The sequence below is a fragment of the Chionomys nivalis genome, chromosome 16 (assembly GCF_950005125.1).
Source record: "Chionomys nivalis chromosome 16, mChiNiv1.1, whole genome shotgun sequence".
Classification (NCBI taxonomy): domain Eukaryota; kingdom Metazoa; phylum Chordata; class Mammalia; order Rodentia; family Cricetidae; genus Chionomys; species Chionomys nivalis.
Genome location: NC_080101.1, coordinates 22,617,661 through 22,635,287, shown reverse-complemented (window position 1 = coordinate 22,635,287; position 17,627 = coordinate 22,617,661). Strand labels below are relative to the sequence as shown.

The window sequence follows — 17,627 nt, the reverse complement described above, 5'->3', positions numbered from 1 at the left end:
CTAAACATCTTGAACGTTCATGAGTCTGTGCATTATTTAGAGTTCACTGCAAAGAAAAACTTCTGTGATTAAGGTTGAGAGTTTTGTTACCTATAGGTATACACATTAATATTTAGGGTTCAGATTGGTAACATGATATTTCCAAACCAGTGGCCACACAGATGATCCTGGTAAAATCACTGAGTCACAAAACAAAGCAAATCAAAAAGACATGAATGGGAAGAAGGCCTGTAGGGAGGGGTGAGTATTGACAGAGAGGTAAAAGAAGAGAGGAAAGAAAGTAAGAGTGGTGTACTAAATGTGTGTATGAGATTATCAAAGAACAAATTGAACAAATAAATAGAAATAAATAAAAGACAAAGGGCAAGGGAGCTAATGTCATTCTGAGTATTAACTCATTCTTAGTCAAAGAACCTAAGGAAAGTAAAAAGATTGGTATCCAAAGTATGTAAAAAATATTCCAGTAAGACAAATAGCTGAGCTCCCAATTTAGCAAACAACACAAAAGAAGAAACTAATAGTCAACAAAATAGTCCGCCTCAGCTAAGGAAGTGCAGATTAAATTTATGATCAAAACAGCACTGTGTACCAATTGGATTGGCCAAAGTCAGTACTTTGACAAAACCAAGTGGGAAAAAGTTGTCGAAAAACAAGAATTCTCATGTTTCTGTTAGGAATGCAAATTGGAACTGCTCTTTGAGAGAGCCCAGAAATTCTTGTACACTTACCAGGAGATCTGTACAAAGCAATTCATTATAGCAGTGATTGTGAAAATTGAGGAGTGTGCTAAGTCTTCTTCTAGAGGGAATCAATGCCATTCCTAGAGCAAGATGCTTCTCCAGTACAGATACATGAACCAGAGCAACCTGGAGAAACCTTTATTTCTCTGAGTCAGAGATGGACAGAGAAGGTGCTATTCTATAAAGATAGCACCTTCCAGACTATGAAATTACATGTTTGTATAAAATAAAATATAAAATATTAATCGAGAAACACCCAAAGAGGGAGAAAAGGAGTTGAACACACAAAAGAGGATTGCCTGTAATTGTTATGTTTTATTCTGTATGTATGTGGAAGTATACATGTATGTACATATTTGTGGTATGCATAGGTGTATACAGGTGTGCATGCCCATGTGTGCACATGTATGTCGAAGTCAGAGGTCAATATAAGGTGTCTTTTTTAATCACTTCCTACCCAAATTTTGAGACAGAGTCTCTCACTAAACCAGGAGCTCAGTTGGTTAATTCATCTAGATGGCCAGTGAGTAAATCCCAGGGATCCTCCTCCCCAGGGATTACAGAAGCAAGCCTCCATATTCAGTTGTGTGTGTGTGTGTGTGGGGGGGGTGCTGGGAATCAAACTCAGGTTCTCATGCTTGCAGGGCACTTTAGCACCTGACTCATATTCCCAATCCCTGGTACATTTTCTTAAAATAAAAATGTAAATGCAAAATATCAAAGTAATTTACTCAAAATCTTTATATCATTATTACTCAGATGAAATAACTATATGCATGCTTCTAAAACAGCAGTAGTTTTCACACACACATACATGTACACATGCTTAGGCACCAAAAATACATGTGTACATCTGCATAAATCCATACCCACACATATAGCACATGCACACACAAGAAAATAAAAAGTTATAAAGAAATTGACTGTTCTTTTCTCTACCGGGAATTAGACCCGTGTTCTTCTGTGTGCACTTCACCACTGAACCACATGCCCAACCTTCTCATCTTAGTTCTGGAAGTTCTGTGGTCCTCTGCTTATTTGCAGAGATTGAGTCTGCATATAATTGACATTTAATAAATGCTTGCTAATGAGACCCAGGGGCTTGACATTGGCCCAAGTGAATTATATTGTGTCTGGCCCCAGCTGTCATATAGAATACCTGAGTGGACTCTGTCTCCCGGAACAGAGCTGAGTCCTCCCCAGAGCACTAGTCAGATTCCTCTAGTCCTGTGGTGTAATCTGTGGGCTGTGACAAGTGTTGGCTTCCTGGTTATTGGGTCCCTCTGCTGATGGAATAAGTCAAATCAGACCAGATTAATAAATCCACCTTCAATAAACAGAGCAAAGCAACTCTCAGTTGACTCTCAGAAAGCCAGGAGAGGAATCACGTGGCCGGTCTGGCAATCAGGTCTTAAGTACCTTGCAGGCATGATCTTGAGCAGCTCTGGGGGAGGAGCTGACCCTTGGCAGGATTTCTGAGGGGCAGGGTCTGCCGTGGGACGAGTGAGAGGAGTGGCGGTTCCCAATAGGTAGAGAGCAAGGACAGATGTGTTCCTTAGTGTGAGAAAAACAGAGAAGCCATTATTTCTACCACTCCAGCTGTCTTTGCTCTTGGTGCTCTCCTTAATCACCAGCTGCACTATAAATATTGATGATCAGACCTTTCTGCCATTATCACCAGCCCTTCTTCACTCCGCCTCACCATCTACATTTGTCTTGCTGGCCGGTCTAGTCTTGATAAGATCCAGGTTTGATGAGAAACCCAGTCTCTGGAAAGTCATGCATAATCCTAGCAAACATTTGCTGGGCACCCACTTAGCGCAGTGTTTCGAGTACTCTTCACATACTGTCTGCCTCATTTCACATGTGCCACAGTTCTGTGCACTGTTGTTGCCTCTGGTTCACACATGACATGCAGGGGTGCTTTCATCTATAGACATATTCTACCCCACGTCAGTGTGGCACAACCATGAGATTTATGTCAAAAACCTCTGTCCTAATTGTCTGCTTCATAGCAAGGCTTAACAAATGTTTGTTGCATGAATAAAGAGCAGCTGTTACTGGTATATACTATGTGTGGCTAGTGAAACTTGATTACCAAGAATAACAGGAAACATAACTATGCCAGGAACCTTGTATGTGCCTAGTGGCCACTGCTTTCAGCTGTGTGACTTTCCTTCTACTTCCTATTTTCTGATTCCACAACCAAAATGTCTGATTGAACATCTCTAAAAGGAAAGGTTATAATGAATTAATCTATAATATTAGAAACATTATGCTCAGAAAGGTCAAATTTTATTTTTTTTGGTATATAGTGTCATACTGATGCTTAGAGCATGGCGCCCTCTTGAGGACGCTTAGAGCAGGGCACCCTCTTGAAGCTTAGAGTAAGGGCGCCCTCTTGAGGAACTTTTCATGTCTTCCTTCTCAGAGCTGATAGTAAAATCGAAGCCAGGTAAGTCTTGTGCTCTGCTAACAAGCTGGAATCAATGAAGCCTTAAAAAGCAAGGATAGCCAAATACAGGTTATTTGAGAATTAAGACTCTTCACTCGTATGATCTCACATAGCAGCTATAATTTTTAAGTGAAAGCAAAATACAGGAGTTATTTCTCCATGCTCAGTCCATCACCTATCTTATTTACATTTATCAAATACTTAGTTTGTACCAGGGATTATACTGGGTACAGCAGCCAATGAAACGCAGCCTTGCCTCCTGAAGCTTGCCGTCTGTGAGGGAGATGGCATTGAAAAGATCATATAGAGAGTATGTGTTACACATAACACCCTATTGGGGCAATCAGTCAATACCGTACATATCGATGCTACTAGAGAGTAACTTGGAAAATACCCACAAACTATAAAATATACAAACTTAACCCCAAATTTGGCTCTTGGTAATCTACTTTCATGATAAAGGAGAAAACTAAGTACAAAACAGTGTATGCTGAAGCATTTTCTATAATAAATGCTTACAGTTTATTGCCGTAGTGTCTACATGCCCAGCAACAGCAGACTAACATTCTAAACACCTAGCAATAACAGTCTGGCTGATAAAACCTGTTACACCCCCAGTAAGTGTCGGATAGCCACTATATAAGTTATATGATTGTTCAAAAGTGATCAAGAGAAGCGGGAAAACATAAAGCAATCACTGTCTAGTATAGTGATATTTCCCCTTTTATTAACTTTTCTGCATGATATACTGTATGAAGGTAGTTAAAATTACTGAGAACATTTCAAAGGTATTTACAAACTGGCCACAAAGTAAATTCCTTTTCATCTTTCTTGTTTTCATCTAGGGAAATTACCGCTTTATGAAACTCTTGCTTACACGCAGAGCAAACTGGATGCAGAAGGATCTAGAAGGGATGACACCCTTGCACCTGACCACCCGGCATAGCAGTCCCAAGTGTCTAGCCCTTCTGCTGAAGTTTATGGCCCCTGGGGAGGTGGATACACAGGACAAGAATAAGGTAATAGACCGTCAAGGTCTGAAGACAAATGAATAAAGAAAGAGGCTGCTTTGTCTTATGATGTGAGGCATCAGGAAAGGAGGTGTGCATTGCCACCATCCCTGTGGGAGGGCAACTCCACATGTCCAGACATCCCGGTATCTTCTAGAAGTCTGCTATTATCCTGCTAGCCACCACAGGGTAGATTGCATCTCCTTTGAAGGGTGGGGAATCTCGACCTCAAGAGGGATAAGTTTGCCCAAAATCCAAGTCACAAAACTGGAGTTCAAACCCAGGCCTGTTTAACTGTAAAAGAGTTTCTAACATTTGTCAGAAGCTCATGACAGTCTCTGTGGGAACCTGGACTCAGATTGACCATCTGCCCATGCAGTGGACTAAGCGTGTGGGCACCTGGACCCACCGTGACTGTCTGCCTGTGCAGTGCAGTAAGCATGTGGGCACCTGGCCACAGTGGCTGTCTGCTCATGCAGGGCAGTAAGTATGTGGGCATCTGAGCCCACAGGGGCTGTCTGCTCATGCAGTGCACTGAACATAGAGCATCTGGACTCATGGTGGCCCATGCAATGCACTAAGCATGCAATGGCTTTAGTAACTAGGCTGTCAGCAGCAGCCTCCTTGAACTCTAATCCAAAAGCCACCACTTATTCATTCTGTGTTCTTGGGGAAATTACTTAATTCATTTATGTCATAATTTTAGAACACATGAAAAAATAACTGAAGGTAAAACGAGGTAATTCAGACCAAGTGCTTATCACAGTACCTCATGCAGGATACGCTCCTCATAAATGTTTACCATAGAAGAATTACTAATAGCATTTCAGATGAACGTTTACCATAGAACAATTACTAATAGCATTTCAGATCTGACATCTGCCCTCTCACTTCTTGCTAGGAATATTTTTTTAACCTTCCTTGCTCTTAAATTCAAAAGATTACTACACTCCTCATAGCTTTACTGCTCCTTCTTCACAGGAAAAACAGTCGTGGTCATTTGATAGACACAACAGTAATCTTTTCTTTCCACTCTGAGCTGGGCCATAGTCTTTTAACACCAGTGACACTGTGGAGTTAAAATCCTTATAATTATCCTTCCTGCTCTTAGTTTTTAAAGATTTCCTAAACGTGTGTGTGTGTGTGTGTGTGTGTGAAAGAGAGAGAGAGACAGAATGAGAGACAGAGAGAGAGACAGAGAGAGAGAGAGAGAGTCTCTGATAAACAACAAAACTGTCTGACTGTGGGCTTTTTTAGTTTTTTTTTTTATGTGGGAGAGTATTAATGACTGGTTCTATTTCACTGGGGGCTATAGGTTTCTTAAATTGTTTAGCTAATGTTGATTTAACTTTGGTAAGTGGTATCTGTCAAGAAAATTATTCATTACCTTTAGATTTTCCTTTTTTTTTTTTAAGTATGACCTAATGATTCTTTGGATTTCCTCACTGTCTGATGTTATATCCCCTTTTTTGTTTCTGATTTTGTTGGTTTGGATATTCTCTCTCCATCTTTTAGTTAGTTTGGATGAGAATTAATCTATTTTGTTGATTTTCTAGAAGAACCAACTCTTTGTCTCATTGATTCTTTGTATTGTTCTCTTGTTTCTATTTTATTGATTTTAGCCCTGAGTTTGATTATTTCCTGCCATCTATTTCTCTTGGGTGAGCTTGCTTCTTTTTGTTCTAGGGATTTCAGGTGTGCTGCTAAGTTACTGATATGAGAACTCTCTAACTTCTTTGTGTAGCACTTAGTGCTGTGAACTTCTCTCCTAGCGCCGTTTTCATTGTTCCAATAAGTTTGGGTATGTTGTGTATTCATTCTCATTGAGTTCTCAGAAGTCTTTGATTTATTTCTCTATTTCTCCCTTGTCCATCAGTCATTCATTTTCCATGAGTTTATCATAGGTGTTCTGTTGTTGTTGAAATCCAATTTTAATTTGTGATGGTCTGATAGGATGCAGGGGGTTATTTCAATTTTATTGTGTCTGTTGAGATTTGCTTTGTGACCAAGTATGGTCAGTTTTGGAGAAGGTTCCATGAGGTGCTGAGAAGAAAATATGTTCTTTTGTGTTTGGGTGAAATGTTCTGTAAATATCTGTTAGGTCAGTTTGGTTCATAATGTTCTTAGCTCCAGTATTTCTCTGTTTAGTTTTTGTTTGGATGACCTGTCCATTGAGAGTTGGGTACTGAAGTCTCCCAGTATCACTGTGGGAGGGGGTCAATGTGTGATTTAAGCTTTATAGTGTTTCCTTTACAAATGTGAGTGCCCTTTGTTTGGGAGCATAGATGTTCAGAATTGAAAGATATCTTGGTGGGTCTTGCCTTTGATGAGTATGAACTGTCCTTCCCCATCTCTTTTGATTAATTTTGGTTTGAAGTCTATTTTGTTAGATATTAGAATGGCTACACCAGCTTGCTTCTTGGGTCCATTTGCTTGGAAAATATTTTTCCAATTCTTTTCAGTGAGGTAGTGTCTCTCTTTGATGTTGAAGTGGATCTCTTGTATGCAGCAGGATGGATTCAGTTCTTACATCTATTCTGATAGCCTGTATCTTTTTATTGGAGAATTTAGTCCATTGATATTGATAGATACTAATGACCATTGATTATTAATTTCTGTTATTTTGTTGTTGTTGTTCATGGTGGTGGTGGTGGTGGTGTGTGTGTGTGTTCCTCCCTTCTTTGGTTTGGCTGGGATAGTTATTTATTTCCTCTGTTTTCATGTGTTCTAATTTCCTTTTCATGGGTGTAAACCTCCTTGGGATAGAATTTTCCTTCTAGCACCTTCTATAGTGTTGGATTTGTAGATAGATATTGTTTAAATTTGACTTTATTATGGAATACCTTTTCTCCATCCATGGTGATTGAAAGTTTTGCTGGGTCTAGTATTCTGGGCTGTCATCTGTGGTCTCTTAGAGTCTGCAGGACACCTGTCCAGGCCCTTCTGGCTTTTAGAGTTTCTGTTGAGAAGCTGAGTGTAATTCTAATAGGTCTGTCTTTATATATTACTTGCTCTTTTTTTCCTTTTAGCTTTTAATATTCTTTCTAGTATTTTGATTATTGTGTGGTGAGGGGACTTTCTTTTCTGGCCCAGTTTATTTGGCATTCTGTTTGCTTCTTGTACCTTTTTAGCCATGTCGTATAGGAAAATTTTCTTCTGTGATTTTGTTAAAAATATTTCATGTGCCTTTGAACTGCGATTCTTCTCTTTCTTCCATTCCCGTTATTCTTAGGTTGGCTTTCTCATAGTGTCCCAGATTTTCTTAATGTTTTGTGTCAGGAAATCTTTAGTTTTAACATTTTCTTTGACCAATGTATCTATTTCTTCTATTGTATTTTCAGTCCCTAAGATTCTCTCTTCCATCTCTTGTGTTCTGTGATGCTTGTGTCTGTAGTTTCTGTTTGCTTACCTGGGTTTTCCATCTCCAGGATTCCCTCAGTTTGTGTTTTCTTTATTGCTTCTATTTCTTTTTTTTTTTTTTTTTTTTTTTTTTTTTTTTGGTTTTTCGAGACAGGGTTTCTCTGTGGCTTTGGAGCCTGTCCTGGAACTAGCTCTTGTAGACCAGGCTGGTCTCGAACTCACAGAGATCCACCTGCTTCTGCCTCCCGAGTGCTGGGATTAAAGGCGTGCGCCACCATCGCCCGGCTATTGCTTCTATTTCTGTTTTCAGTCTTGAAAACTTTTATTTATTTCCTTCAACTGTTTGTTTTTTCTTTGCTTTCTTTAAAGGGTTTATTCATTTCCTCCAATATTTTGGTTGTCTTTTCCTTGATTTATTTAAGGGAATTCTTCATTAAGGACCTTTATCATCTTTATAAAGTTTGTTTTAAGATTGTTTTCTTGTGCTTCAGCTGTGTTGGAATATTCAGGGCAGCTTGTAGTAGGATAACTGGGCTCTGGTGATGACAGTGCCCTGGCTGTTGTTGATTGTGTTTTTACCCTGGTGTCTGCTGGTGACGTAGTGCCCCGGCTGTTGCTGATTGTGTTTTTACACTGGTGTCTGGGCATCTGGGTTTAGGGTATAAGTTTAGGTACCAACTTCTGAGTTTGTCTTTGTCAAATAGGTACTTTTTTCCATTGGTTTCTGTTTTCTCTCTGGTTTTCTGGCTTGAATGGCCTGTGGTTGAGTAAAGTGTTTCTAACCAAGTTGGAAGATGGAGTTCTGGTGTCTGATGGAGCAGGGTGCTTCCTCTGGAGTTGTGGATGTGCAAATGAGGAGAGAGGCTGTTGGGAATAAGCTGAGTGGGCTCTTTGGGAGTGTTGGTGGTCTGTAGGTGGGACTCTTTCCTGAGATTCGGGGTGCCAATGTGACACTGGTAAAGCTGGGGGCTTCTGCCAGAGTTGTGGTCCAGGATATGTTGAGAGGAGGGGGGTCTATTGGTGGTATGCTGGACAGGTTCTGAGAGAGTGTCCTGGTGACTTACACCATGCCTGTCGCATAGAAGAGCTCTAGAAGAGCAGGATGCTGAGGTTGTCTTTTGAGCACTTCTCTACCTTGCAGCAAACAGCTTTGCACTGGAGTGCATACTACAACAACCCAGAGCATGCGAAGCTGCTCATCAAGCATGACTCCAACATTGGGATTCCTGACATCGAAGGCAAGATCCCACTCCACTGGGCAGCCAACCATAAAGACCCGAGCGCTGTGCACACAGTGAGATGCATCCTAGTAAGTAGGATGCTAGACCCCAAAAGTCCTTTTCAGGAAAAAATAATATATTAGATACAAATTGAAGCAACAGGACTTGCCTCTAGGTGTGACCTAACCTCAGAAGGAATACTGGGTGAGGAAACTCCTTAGCTGAAGCTATTCCAGGAAGCAAAGATCTGAGGGTCTTGGGTTCATAGTGTCCCTGGCAGCTTGGAAATCAGGCTTTTTTTTTTTATGTCAAAGAAAGACTTTAGAAGCTTACAGATGAAATCAGGTGCATTCAGGGTGGTATGGCTGTCATGTCTGCTGCGAATATCCAGCAGAAGGGTGGGTGAGTGTGGTGAGCTGTCGACTGCAGAGAAGTAAAGCAGAATACCATACACAGAGGAGTAAATTTTTCAGCCTCATTCATAAAAACGCTTCAAATTAAACATCATGGAAATGCCTATCAGCCTCATTATAGAAATAACATGTAGGAAGCTTAACAACACCAATGATTAATCTGTGCCCGCATGTGGGAAATAAACACATATTGTCACGGGTGTGTTCATTGGCCCAAGCATTTGGAGAGCAGCTTGACAGTTTGTAGTGGAAAGTGCAAAAATCCTTCCACCAGAAACGCCTCTTTCCATGTGTGGCAAAGAGAAAAGTCTCACACACTGTTCCATAAGAAATATGTGAGGGAAATGTCTTTGCAACATTATTTGTAATTGTGAAAAAAATTGGAAATAACGTAACTGTTTCTCAGGAGGAAAAAACGGACAGCTAAATTCCAGTCTAACAGATGAGCTGGGCCCACGCCTTTAGTCCCAGCACTCAGGAGGGGAGGCAGAGACAGGCGGATCTGAGTTCGAGACCAGCCTCGTCTACAAGAGCTAGTTCCAGGACAGGCTCCAAAGCTACAGATGAAACCCTGTCTTGAAAAACCAAAAAAAAAAAGAAAGAAAGAAAGAAAGAAAGAAAGAAAGAAAGAAAGAAAGAAAGAAAGAAAGAAAGAAAGAAAAGAAATGAACAAGAATCAACAAATAAACCCACAAGTGTAGTATAGGAAGAAAAAGTTGCCAAAGAGATTGCATGTGCTTCCACAATGTAAATATCCAAAGCACATGTACAAAATATATGTTGTTTATGGATGACTACATGTGTATATAAGAAAAAAAAAACTTTAGCCTGACTCACAACAGACACAAAAGCACATTAGGCAAAGTGCTGTACCTTTTTAATGCAAGCATGGTGGGTCCTCTAATTATTAATAAACAGGAAAGTTAATTGTTAAAGATTTAGCCCATACACAATGCACAGTTTTATTTGTGCCTGTAGAGAAGGTGGAGGTTTTAAGAAATAGTTAATATACATGCCACATATTATTTATTGAGGATTCCACATGTGTGTGAAATCTCTGGCTCTTTAAAATAGGATGCTGCCCCAACAGAGTCTTTATTGAACTGGCAAGACTACGAGGGCCGCACACCTCTTCACTTCGCGGTCGCCGATGGAAACCTGACGGTGGTGGACGTCTTGACCTCCTATGAAAGCTGCAACATAACATCGTACGATAACTTATTTCGAACCCCACTTCACTGGGCAGCCTTACTAGGTATGTTCTGCTCTAAGTCATAAGATCAGTGGTAGGAAAGGCTAGCCAGCTACGGAAAGTCCTGTGCCTCCACATCTCCTGTGGGCTTCTCCTCCCTAATTGATATGCTCAGTTATTCCATAACCTGGCTCCTGCTGTTGCATGCTTTAGATGTGGTAACATAAACTAATTTTCTATTAAATACTGGTTATTAGTTCAACATTATGTCAAAGTTTTTACTTTTATTACAAAGGAATGACAATTCATTGACAAGATATGAATGTAATGTAACCTGTCTTCACACTCATGGCATTCATGTGGGCAAAGCAGGGCATTCATTTGACGCTGTGTTCAGGCATTGAACTTGGTTTTCTTTCCTCATACCTGCCTTGTAACCTTTCGGGGATCACTTTTTTTGATGAGAGCGCAGGTGTGTGTCTGGTATGTATGGTTGTGTCAGATTATTTGAAGGAGTACAACCTGGGACTTTTTCTCATTTATGAAGTAGTTTAACCACTTATAGTCATTATTAAAAAGTATTATTTTTTCTATTATTTGGGTATTACTAGTATTTTCAGAGGCTTTTTTTCTTCATATTTTCCTGCCCCTTTGTTTCCCCCTTGTGATGCTGTCACTCAGCTTCGGCCCGCCTGGTGTTACAGGTGACAGTGTGGGTTCAGTTGTGATGACTTTTCAGCTCATCGAAATCATGTTTATCCATGAGAGTCAAGAACAAGACCTCTCCTGTTCCTTCCGCATATAATGCGAGTTGTGCCCTTCCAGCTCACTACTCCTTTGGTGTGCGCTCACAGTCGGAGCTGACTGTTGTTAGCATCTTGGTCTTAAGTTGCACACAATCTGTTTTAAAGTGATTTCATACTTGCATGCAGCTTTTATGTGATATTTATAATTGTTATTTAGGGTTCCTTTTGAAGTGTGTTTTCATCTCATCCTTTTCCTCTAGAATGTGGGCGCACTTCACAAATTTGCCTCCACCTCACTAAATTTGCTTTGTTCAATAAATTCTGATTTTATTATTCCTGCTACATGGGTTCTCAGTTCAACTGTATTTTCATTCCCATCTGCCTCCTATTTTTCCTTTTAACTTTATTTTATTTCCTTTTATTCTTTCTATCACCTTTTCATGCAGCCTATTTCCTTCTTAGGGTTCTTTCTCCCTTTCATTTCATAGACGCCATCTCTTTCTGCACTAAATTGAAGACGCCTAACAATTTCTCGACTTTGCTCTGGGCCTTCTTGAGACCATTCCTGAGGTATGCTCTTCATCCTTCCAATGCCAGTTCTTCCCCTGCCTGTAGTATGTTATCCTCAAGTCTTTACTGAATTTTCCTCTTTGCTCCTCAGACAAAATAAGATGTATTTAGATTGACACTCTTGCATGGATTGGCACCGGCCTGTATTTGGGTTGGGAAGACTCCTCAAACCCCATGTGTGGGGCGAGTAGCTGAGCACAGCCCCCAGGCAGGTCCCTTTTCCTGCCTTCCACCCAGCGCAACCTTGCTCAGAGGGCTCCTCCTCCATGGCATCTCCTTCCTTGCCTGGTTCTGCGCATGCTCTGTTAGAGAGTAAAAAAGGGGTTCCTAGGTTTACTAGCCCTCTTTGTTGTGCTGTGCTGTGCTGTGCTGTGCTGTGCTGTGCCATTGTGGTTTTTGAGACAGGATCACCAGAGGATATCCTAGCACTTGCCCAGTAGTCCAGGCTGGCCTCAGTTTTTCAGTCCTCTTGCCTGAGCCTTGAAGTGAGGTTTAGAGGCACATACTCCCATGGCCAGCCTGTTCACTCTTTGGCCGCTTGTAGAGCTCTACCTCCGTAGAACCAGTTTTTTCAGAGTGCAGACTACTAGCCCACGCCGCATCACAGTCCCTGCTTCCTCCTTCTGTGGAGTTTGAAATCAGTGCTTTGATAGTAAAAGACTAGGGGAGAGACATGGCAGGATGGTTGGGAGGCCTCAGCAGCAGACATGGTTCATTTCCATTAGCTCAGCTGAGCAGTAGCAGGGAGCTGATGTTCAGTTCTGATGGGTCAGAAAGCAGAGCCTTAGCCTGATAGACAGTGAAGCCAAGAAGTCCAAGAGGCAGTGCCTGAGCCCGGCACTTACCACCACTGTGCTTTTCCTCCCTAACGAAGCCCCCTGTTTTCAGTGTCTCAGCTTTCCCTTCTAGTGTGCAGGGGAGACAGTGGAAGGGGCTGCACTGGGAGCTGTTTGAAACCATTTTATTTTTTTTCTTTTTTTTTATTAATTAATTAATTAATTTAATTATTAAAGATTTCTGCCTCTTCCCCGCCACCACCTCCCATTCCTCCCCTCCCCCAATCAAGTCTTCCTCCCTCCTCAGCCCAAAGAGCAAGCAGGTTTCCCTGCCCTGTGGGAGGTCCAAGGACCACCCACCTCCATCCAGGTCTAGTAAGGTGAGCATCCAAACTACCTGGGCTCCCACAAAGCCATTACGTGCAATAGGATCAAGAACCCATTGCCATTGTTCTTCAGTTCTCAGTAGTCTTCATTGTCCGTTATGTTCAGCGAGACCGGTTTTGTCCCATGCTTTTTCAGACCCCGGCCAGCTGGCCTTGGTGAGTTCCCTTTAGAACATCCCCATTGCCTCAGTGTGTGGGTGCACCCCTCGTGGTCCTGAGTTCCTTGCTCGTGCTCTCTCTCCTTCTGCTCCTCCTTTGGATCGTGAAACCATTTTAAATGCTACTGAGTGCTAATAATTTTTCTTTTTCTTAAAATGGATTAAAAATGGACTCACCCCTTTGTGCGAGATAACTAACTTGTGTCTGTTCTCAGGCCATGCGCAGATCGTCCATCTCCTTTTAGAAAGAAACAAGTCTGGAACTATCCCTTCCGACAGCCAAGGAGCAACACCCTTGCACTATGCAGCTCAGAGTAACTTTGCTGTAAGTTGTGTTTTATTTGGATATAATTGTACATTCATTTGCAGTTACAAGAACTAATATGCCATGATCCCTTGCCCCCTTCCATCAGCCTTTACTAACAAGAGATGGAGTGCAGTGTTACAGACAGGAGGTTACACTGAGCTAACTGAGACTGCAGCATTCTGATGGACACACGTGTATCTGTGTTGACAGAGTGGTTGCTCTTAACCATTGCCAGTCTGTTGGTGCCGTGTGCGGGTCATGGTCTGTGTGTTTATAAGGTTGTTAGTCACTTGCAAGCTTATGCAACTTTACTTAAACACTTGGTATAACTTTTTGCTTTATGGTGAATGTACCTCATTATTATTCTGTGACTTTTATATCACTAGGGACATTTAGTGTTCAGAAACCCTGTAATTGTCCTGAAAGCAATGCAACAAGGCTTTGGAGCTGGAAAAAACCAACTACTGGAATCCCAACTGTGCAGATTGCTAGCTGTGTGACCTCACACAACTTTCTTAGCCTCTCTGAGTCTAAGCTTCTTCATTGATAGTATAAGGATACCTATATGTCTTCCTTTAGAACTGCTGGAAAGATTAGAGCAAATCCATGGCAAGTGTCTACTGCACCTGGCATAGAGCAGGTGTCCCACACGGACCCTGTTCCGATTAATTATGTACTTATGAGAGCAGGTGTCCAAACACAGACTACATTCTTATGATTCATAGTAATGATTATGAATTGTGTACATCTGAGAAGGCCACAGTGTGAATTATTGTTTCTAGAAATCATGAGTGTTATCAATAGTTCTTCCCTGATAGTCCTTCATGGATCACAAAGTTTATTCTTGTCCATTATGTGTTGGGTTGGCTCAGCAGCGTGATGGTGTGCAGATGACACAGAAACATTAGGAGAGGCCACTGCTGGTTTCCTGCCTTCCTCACGGGTGTTCAGGGAAACTCTCAGTAGTTCTGACCTGAGCAGAGCATAATTCCCACTTTTTGAACTCAGTGTTCTGCTAAATGTCTCATTTTCATCCCCTTCTTACTCTCTGCAGAAGCCAGTTTGATCCTATCTTATCTGCTAGTGTCCTTTCTCTGTGATGAGTACATTGTGTGTCTGCTCTCAGGATGGGCACGGGCTGTCTGTATACTCACAGTCTTAACTTCTTGGCCTCCCTAAAACATTACTCAGTGCACCACCTAGAGTTTTGGCAAACCATTATCTTTTATTATCTCAGAGAAGTAGTTCTTTCTTATCATGGAGAGGAAGTCGCATGGCCCAAGCTGATGGGTCTATGAAAATGAGCACTCATACATAGCTCAGCACATCCTGTGGGTGGTGGGTCATGGCATTTCACTTACAGGTCCTACGAGATGAAATGGCCTGCCCATGATCGTGAACCAGATTTCAGACTCCAGCTTTACTGCAGATACCAGTAATTAAAGACTTTCGATGGGAGCAAAAGAGAATGGTGGCACATTGCAGATGTTTACTTTAGATGGTCTGCCAAGTCCAGAGTTGACTTTTAATAATTATGCACATTTTCTATGCTCTATTTCAAGCCCATTGATTACTTTAACTTCTTTTAACTCCATATAACACCAAAAATAAACAAACAAAATCAGGAAATAGTTTTAAAATTAGGAAGCCATATCATGCCTTGGGCAGACTGCTGGGATTTCCTGTTTTACTTCTGTTCCTGTACCTGTCTCCAATATTTATGTGGTTGCAAACCTATGTTACTTCCAGGGTAAAACAAGCACTAAATTAGATGAGACTTTAAATGTATTCTTTTTCTTACTGTTGTATTGTGTGGGTGTTCCCTCTGCAGGTATGTCTGTACCAGGTGGCTGCCTGGTGCCCTTGCAGGGCAGAGTAGGACACTCGATTATCTAGGAGTGGACTTCCTGATGGCTCCTAGTCTCAGTGCAGGTGCTGGGAACTGAGCCCAGCAGCTAGTGCTCTCGACTGCTGAGTTACCTCTCTAGCCCCTGTGCTTTCTATGAAATATTAAGAATCAGCTGCAGAAATTTCTCTCTGAAGCCCTTTAGATTCATTCAAGCAATAGTTTTCTGATCTTCGTAGAAAACTGAGTTTTAGAAAAGAGATTATTTTCAATGCAGAAATATTAACCTAGGTGCAAGATGCTAAGATGCTCAGCTACACAGCACTCAAGCTTATGATCGCAGCCCAGAAAACAACAACAGTAACCAAAACTGCCAGGCATTATTGGGCCTGGCTGCCCAGGGTCCCCATCCTTAGCTTCTTTATGGAATCACCTCTAGCAGGTGCTTTATTGCCGTGGAGAATGTACCCACTGCTGCAGTGTTTCAGATGAGGTTTTCTTACAGGAAACAGTGAAAGTGTTTTTAAAGCATCCTTCAGTGAAAGACGACCCCGACCTGGAGGGAAGAACGTCCTTCATGTGGGCAGCAGGGAAAGGCAGTGATGATGTGCTCAGAACTATGCTGAGTCTAAACTCTGACATCGACATTAACATGGCAGACAAGTACGGAGGCACAGGTAGGAACTGGCGCATGGACTCAGCCTGCTTCAGATGCCAAAAGGTGCTATCAAATTTATAAGACATAACTTGAGATCATTGTTCCTAAGATAATATTGTTTGACTTAGCTTTTCACTCGTTAAGCTTGAGTTTGCCAGGATCTTACTCCAAAGGCTTTATTTCTTCCAATTATTGTGGCTAAAATTAGTATGGCTACCAGGTGAATTTTAGCATCTGGTTTATAGCTTTGGCTGCACATTAGACACAAGATAGAAACTTGTCTCCTCACTAACTTCCATATAAAAAAGTATGGAAATGTGGAACTATGCATAGTTGGGGTTGGAGAGAAAACTCAGTGGATAAAGCCCTCGTCATGCAAGTGTGAGGGCCAGAAAAAGTGAGTGAGCTGGGAGGCTCACTAGTAATCCCTCTGCGTGGGATGTGGAGACAAGGAAACAGCAGAGCAAACTGGCTAGCCAAAAATGTGACCTCCAGAGTTAGTGAGAGACCCTGCCTCAGTGTGCAAGTAGAGCACAATCAAGGAAGACAGCAAATTCAACTTTGATCCTCAGCACATGTGTGCACACACATGCATGTACACCTGAACACATACATATAAAAAAACTGCATATTCAGTAGCTACTACCATTTCAAATTGTGTTCTAAGGGGATGCACATCTCTAGATGTATTCTCAAGACTCTCTCTCTCTTCGTTTTTTTGGTTTTTCGAGACAGGGTTTCTCTATAAATTTGGACCCTGTCCTGTCCTGAACTAGCTATTGTAGACCAGGCTGGCCTCAAACTCACAGAGATCTGCCTGCCTCTGCTTCCCAAGTGCTGGGATTAAAGGCGTGCACCACCACCACCACCGGCTCAAGTCTCATTTCTATGTTCTTTCTCAAACTTGATTAGCATGTCTCCATACTTATGTCCCATTTAAGAGAATGTTCTGTAACTCTAGAACCTTCACTGCTCTGCAGCCTCCCATCAGTTCTCACCAGACTCTTGCTTTAGTTTTAGAGCCCTGTCACTATGTGTTGGTTGCAAAGAGATGTGGTTTTTAGCATCCAAGGTGAACATTAAGTCCCTCTTTTGTCTGAAATCCAAGTTGCAAGTTAGAAGGAAAAGAAAATCACCAGCACAACACTGAGTATGCCCGGCCTCAGCATCCACACACACACCCACAGCAGCACATATACATCCAGAGAGATGGAGATTTGGGTTGCATTTAGCCACAATCAGGTGGAAATCCTAAGTGAAAGAAAGAAAAACATTAAAGTTAAAAGGTAAAATTGTTTTGAAATTCTATTAGTTACTTTGGCCTCTTTTGTTTTTTTAGCTTTGCATGCTGCTGCCTTGTCTGGCCATGTCAGCACTGTGAAGTTATTGTTGGACAGTGATGCTCAAGTAGACGCTACTGACGTCATGAAACATACTCCACTCTTCCGAGCCTGTGAGATGGGACACAAAGATGTGATTCAGACACTTATTAAAGGTTGGTCGATACAAGAACTTCTATTAGGACTCACACAAACGTGGGCATTCTAGCACGCTTTGTGTGAGACATGGTTTGATTCACACAGAGCCTCGGAGCAGGAAGTTGAGAAAGAGTGCCCACGTGGCAACAGAAACCTCTGCCTGTACTTGTAGCTCACCTGTTGGTGAACATTTGATTTCAGAATAATCACTTTGCTCCCACACCCCCAGATTCATTTGCTGAAAGAGAATGACTCCCCACCTCTCCAGAACTTAAGGGATACTCTGAAGTTCTGCAGACAGTGTAGAATATA

The 17,627-nt window shown here is 41.7% G+C and overlaps 1 protein-coding gene across 3 annotated transcripts in view; it reads left to right on the top strand.

Moving 5' to 3' along the window:
• Invs (inversin) overlaps nucleotides 1-17,627 on the top strand; it is a 133,259-nt gene that overhangs the window by 80,269 nt on the left and 35,363 nt on the right. For all 3 annotated transcript variants that reach the window (XM_057791028.1, XM_057791026.1, XM_057791027.1), the window contains exons 4-9: nucleotides 4,041-4,214; nucleotides 8,707-8,874; nucleotides 10,273-10,453; nucleotides 13,242-13,351; nucleotides 15,685-15,856; nucleotides 17,177-17,332. In XM_057791028.1, the coding sequence (XP_057647011.1) occupies nucleotides 4,041-4,214; nucleotides 8,707-8,874; nucleotides 10,273-10,453; nucleotides 13,242-13,351; nucleotides 15,685-15,856; nucleotides 17,177-17,332 (961 nt within the window). The remainder of the gene's footprint in view (nucleotides 1-4,040; nucleotides 4,215-8,706; nucleotides 8,875-10,272; nucleotides 10,454-13,241; nucleotides 13,352-15,684; nucleotides 15,857-17,176; nucleotides 17,333-17,627) is intronic.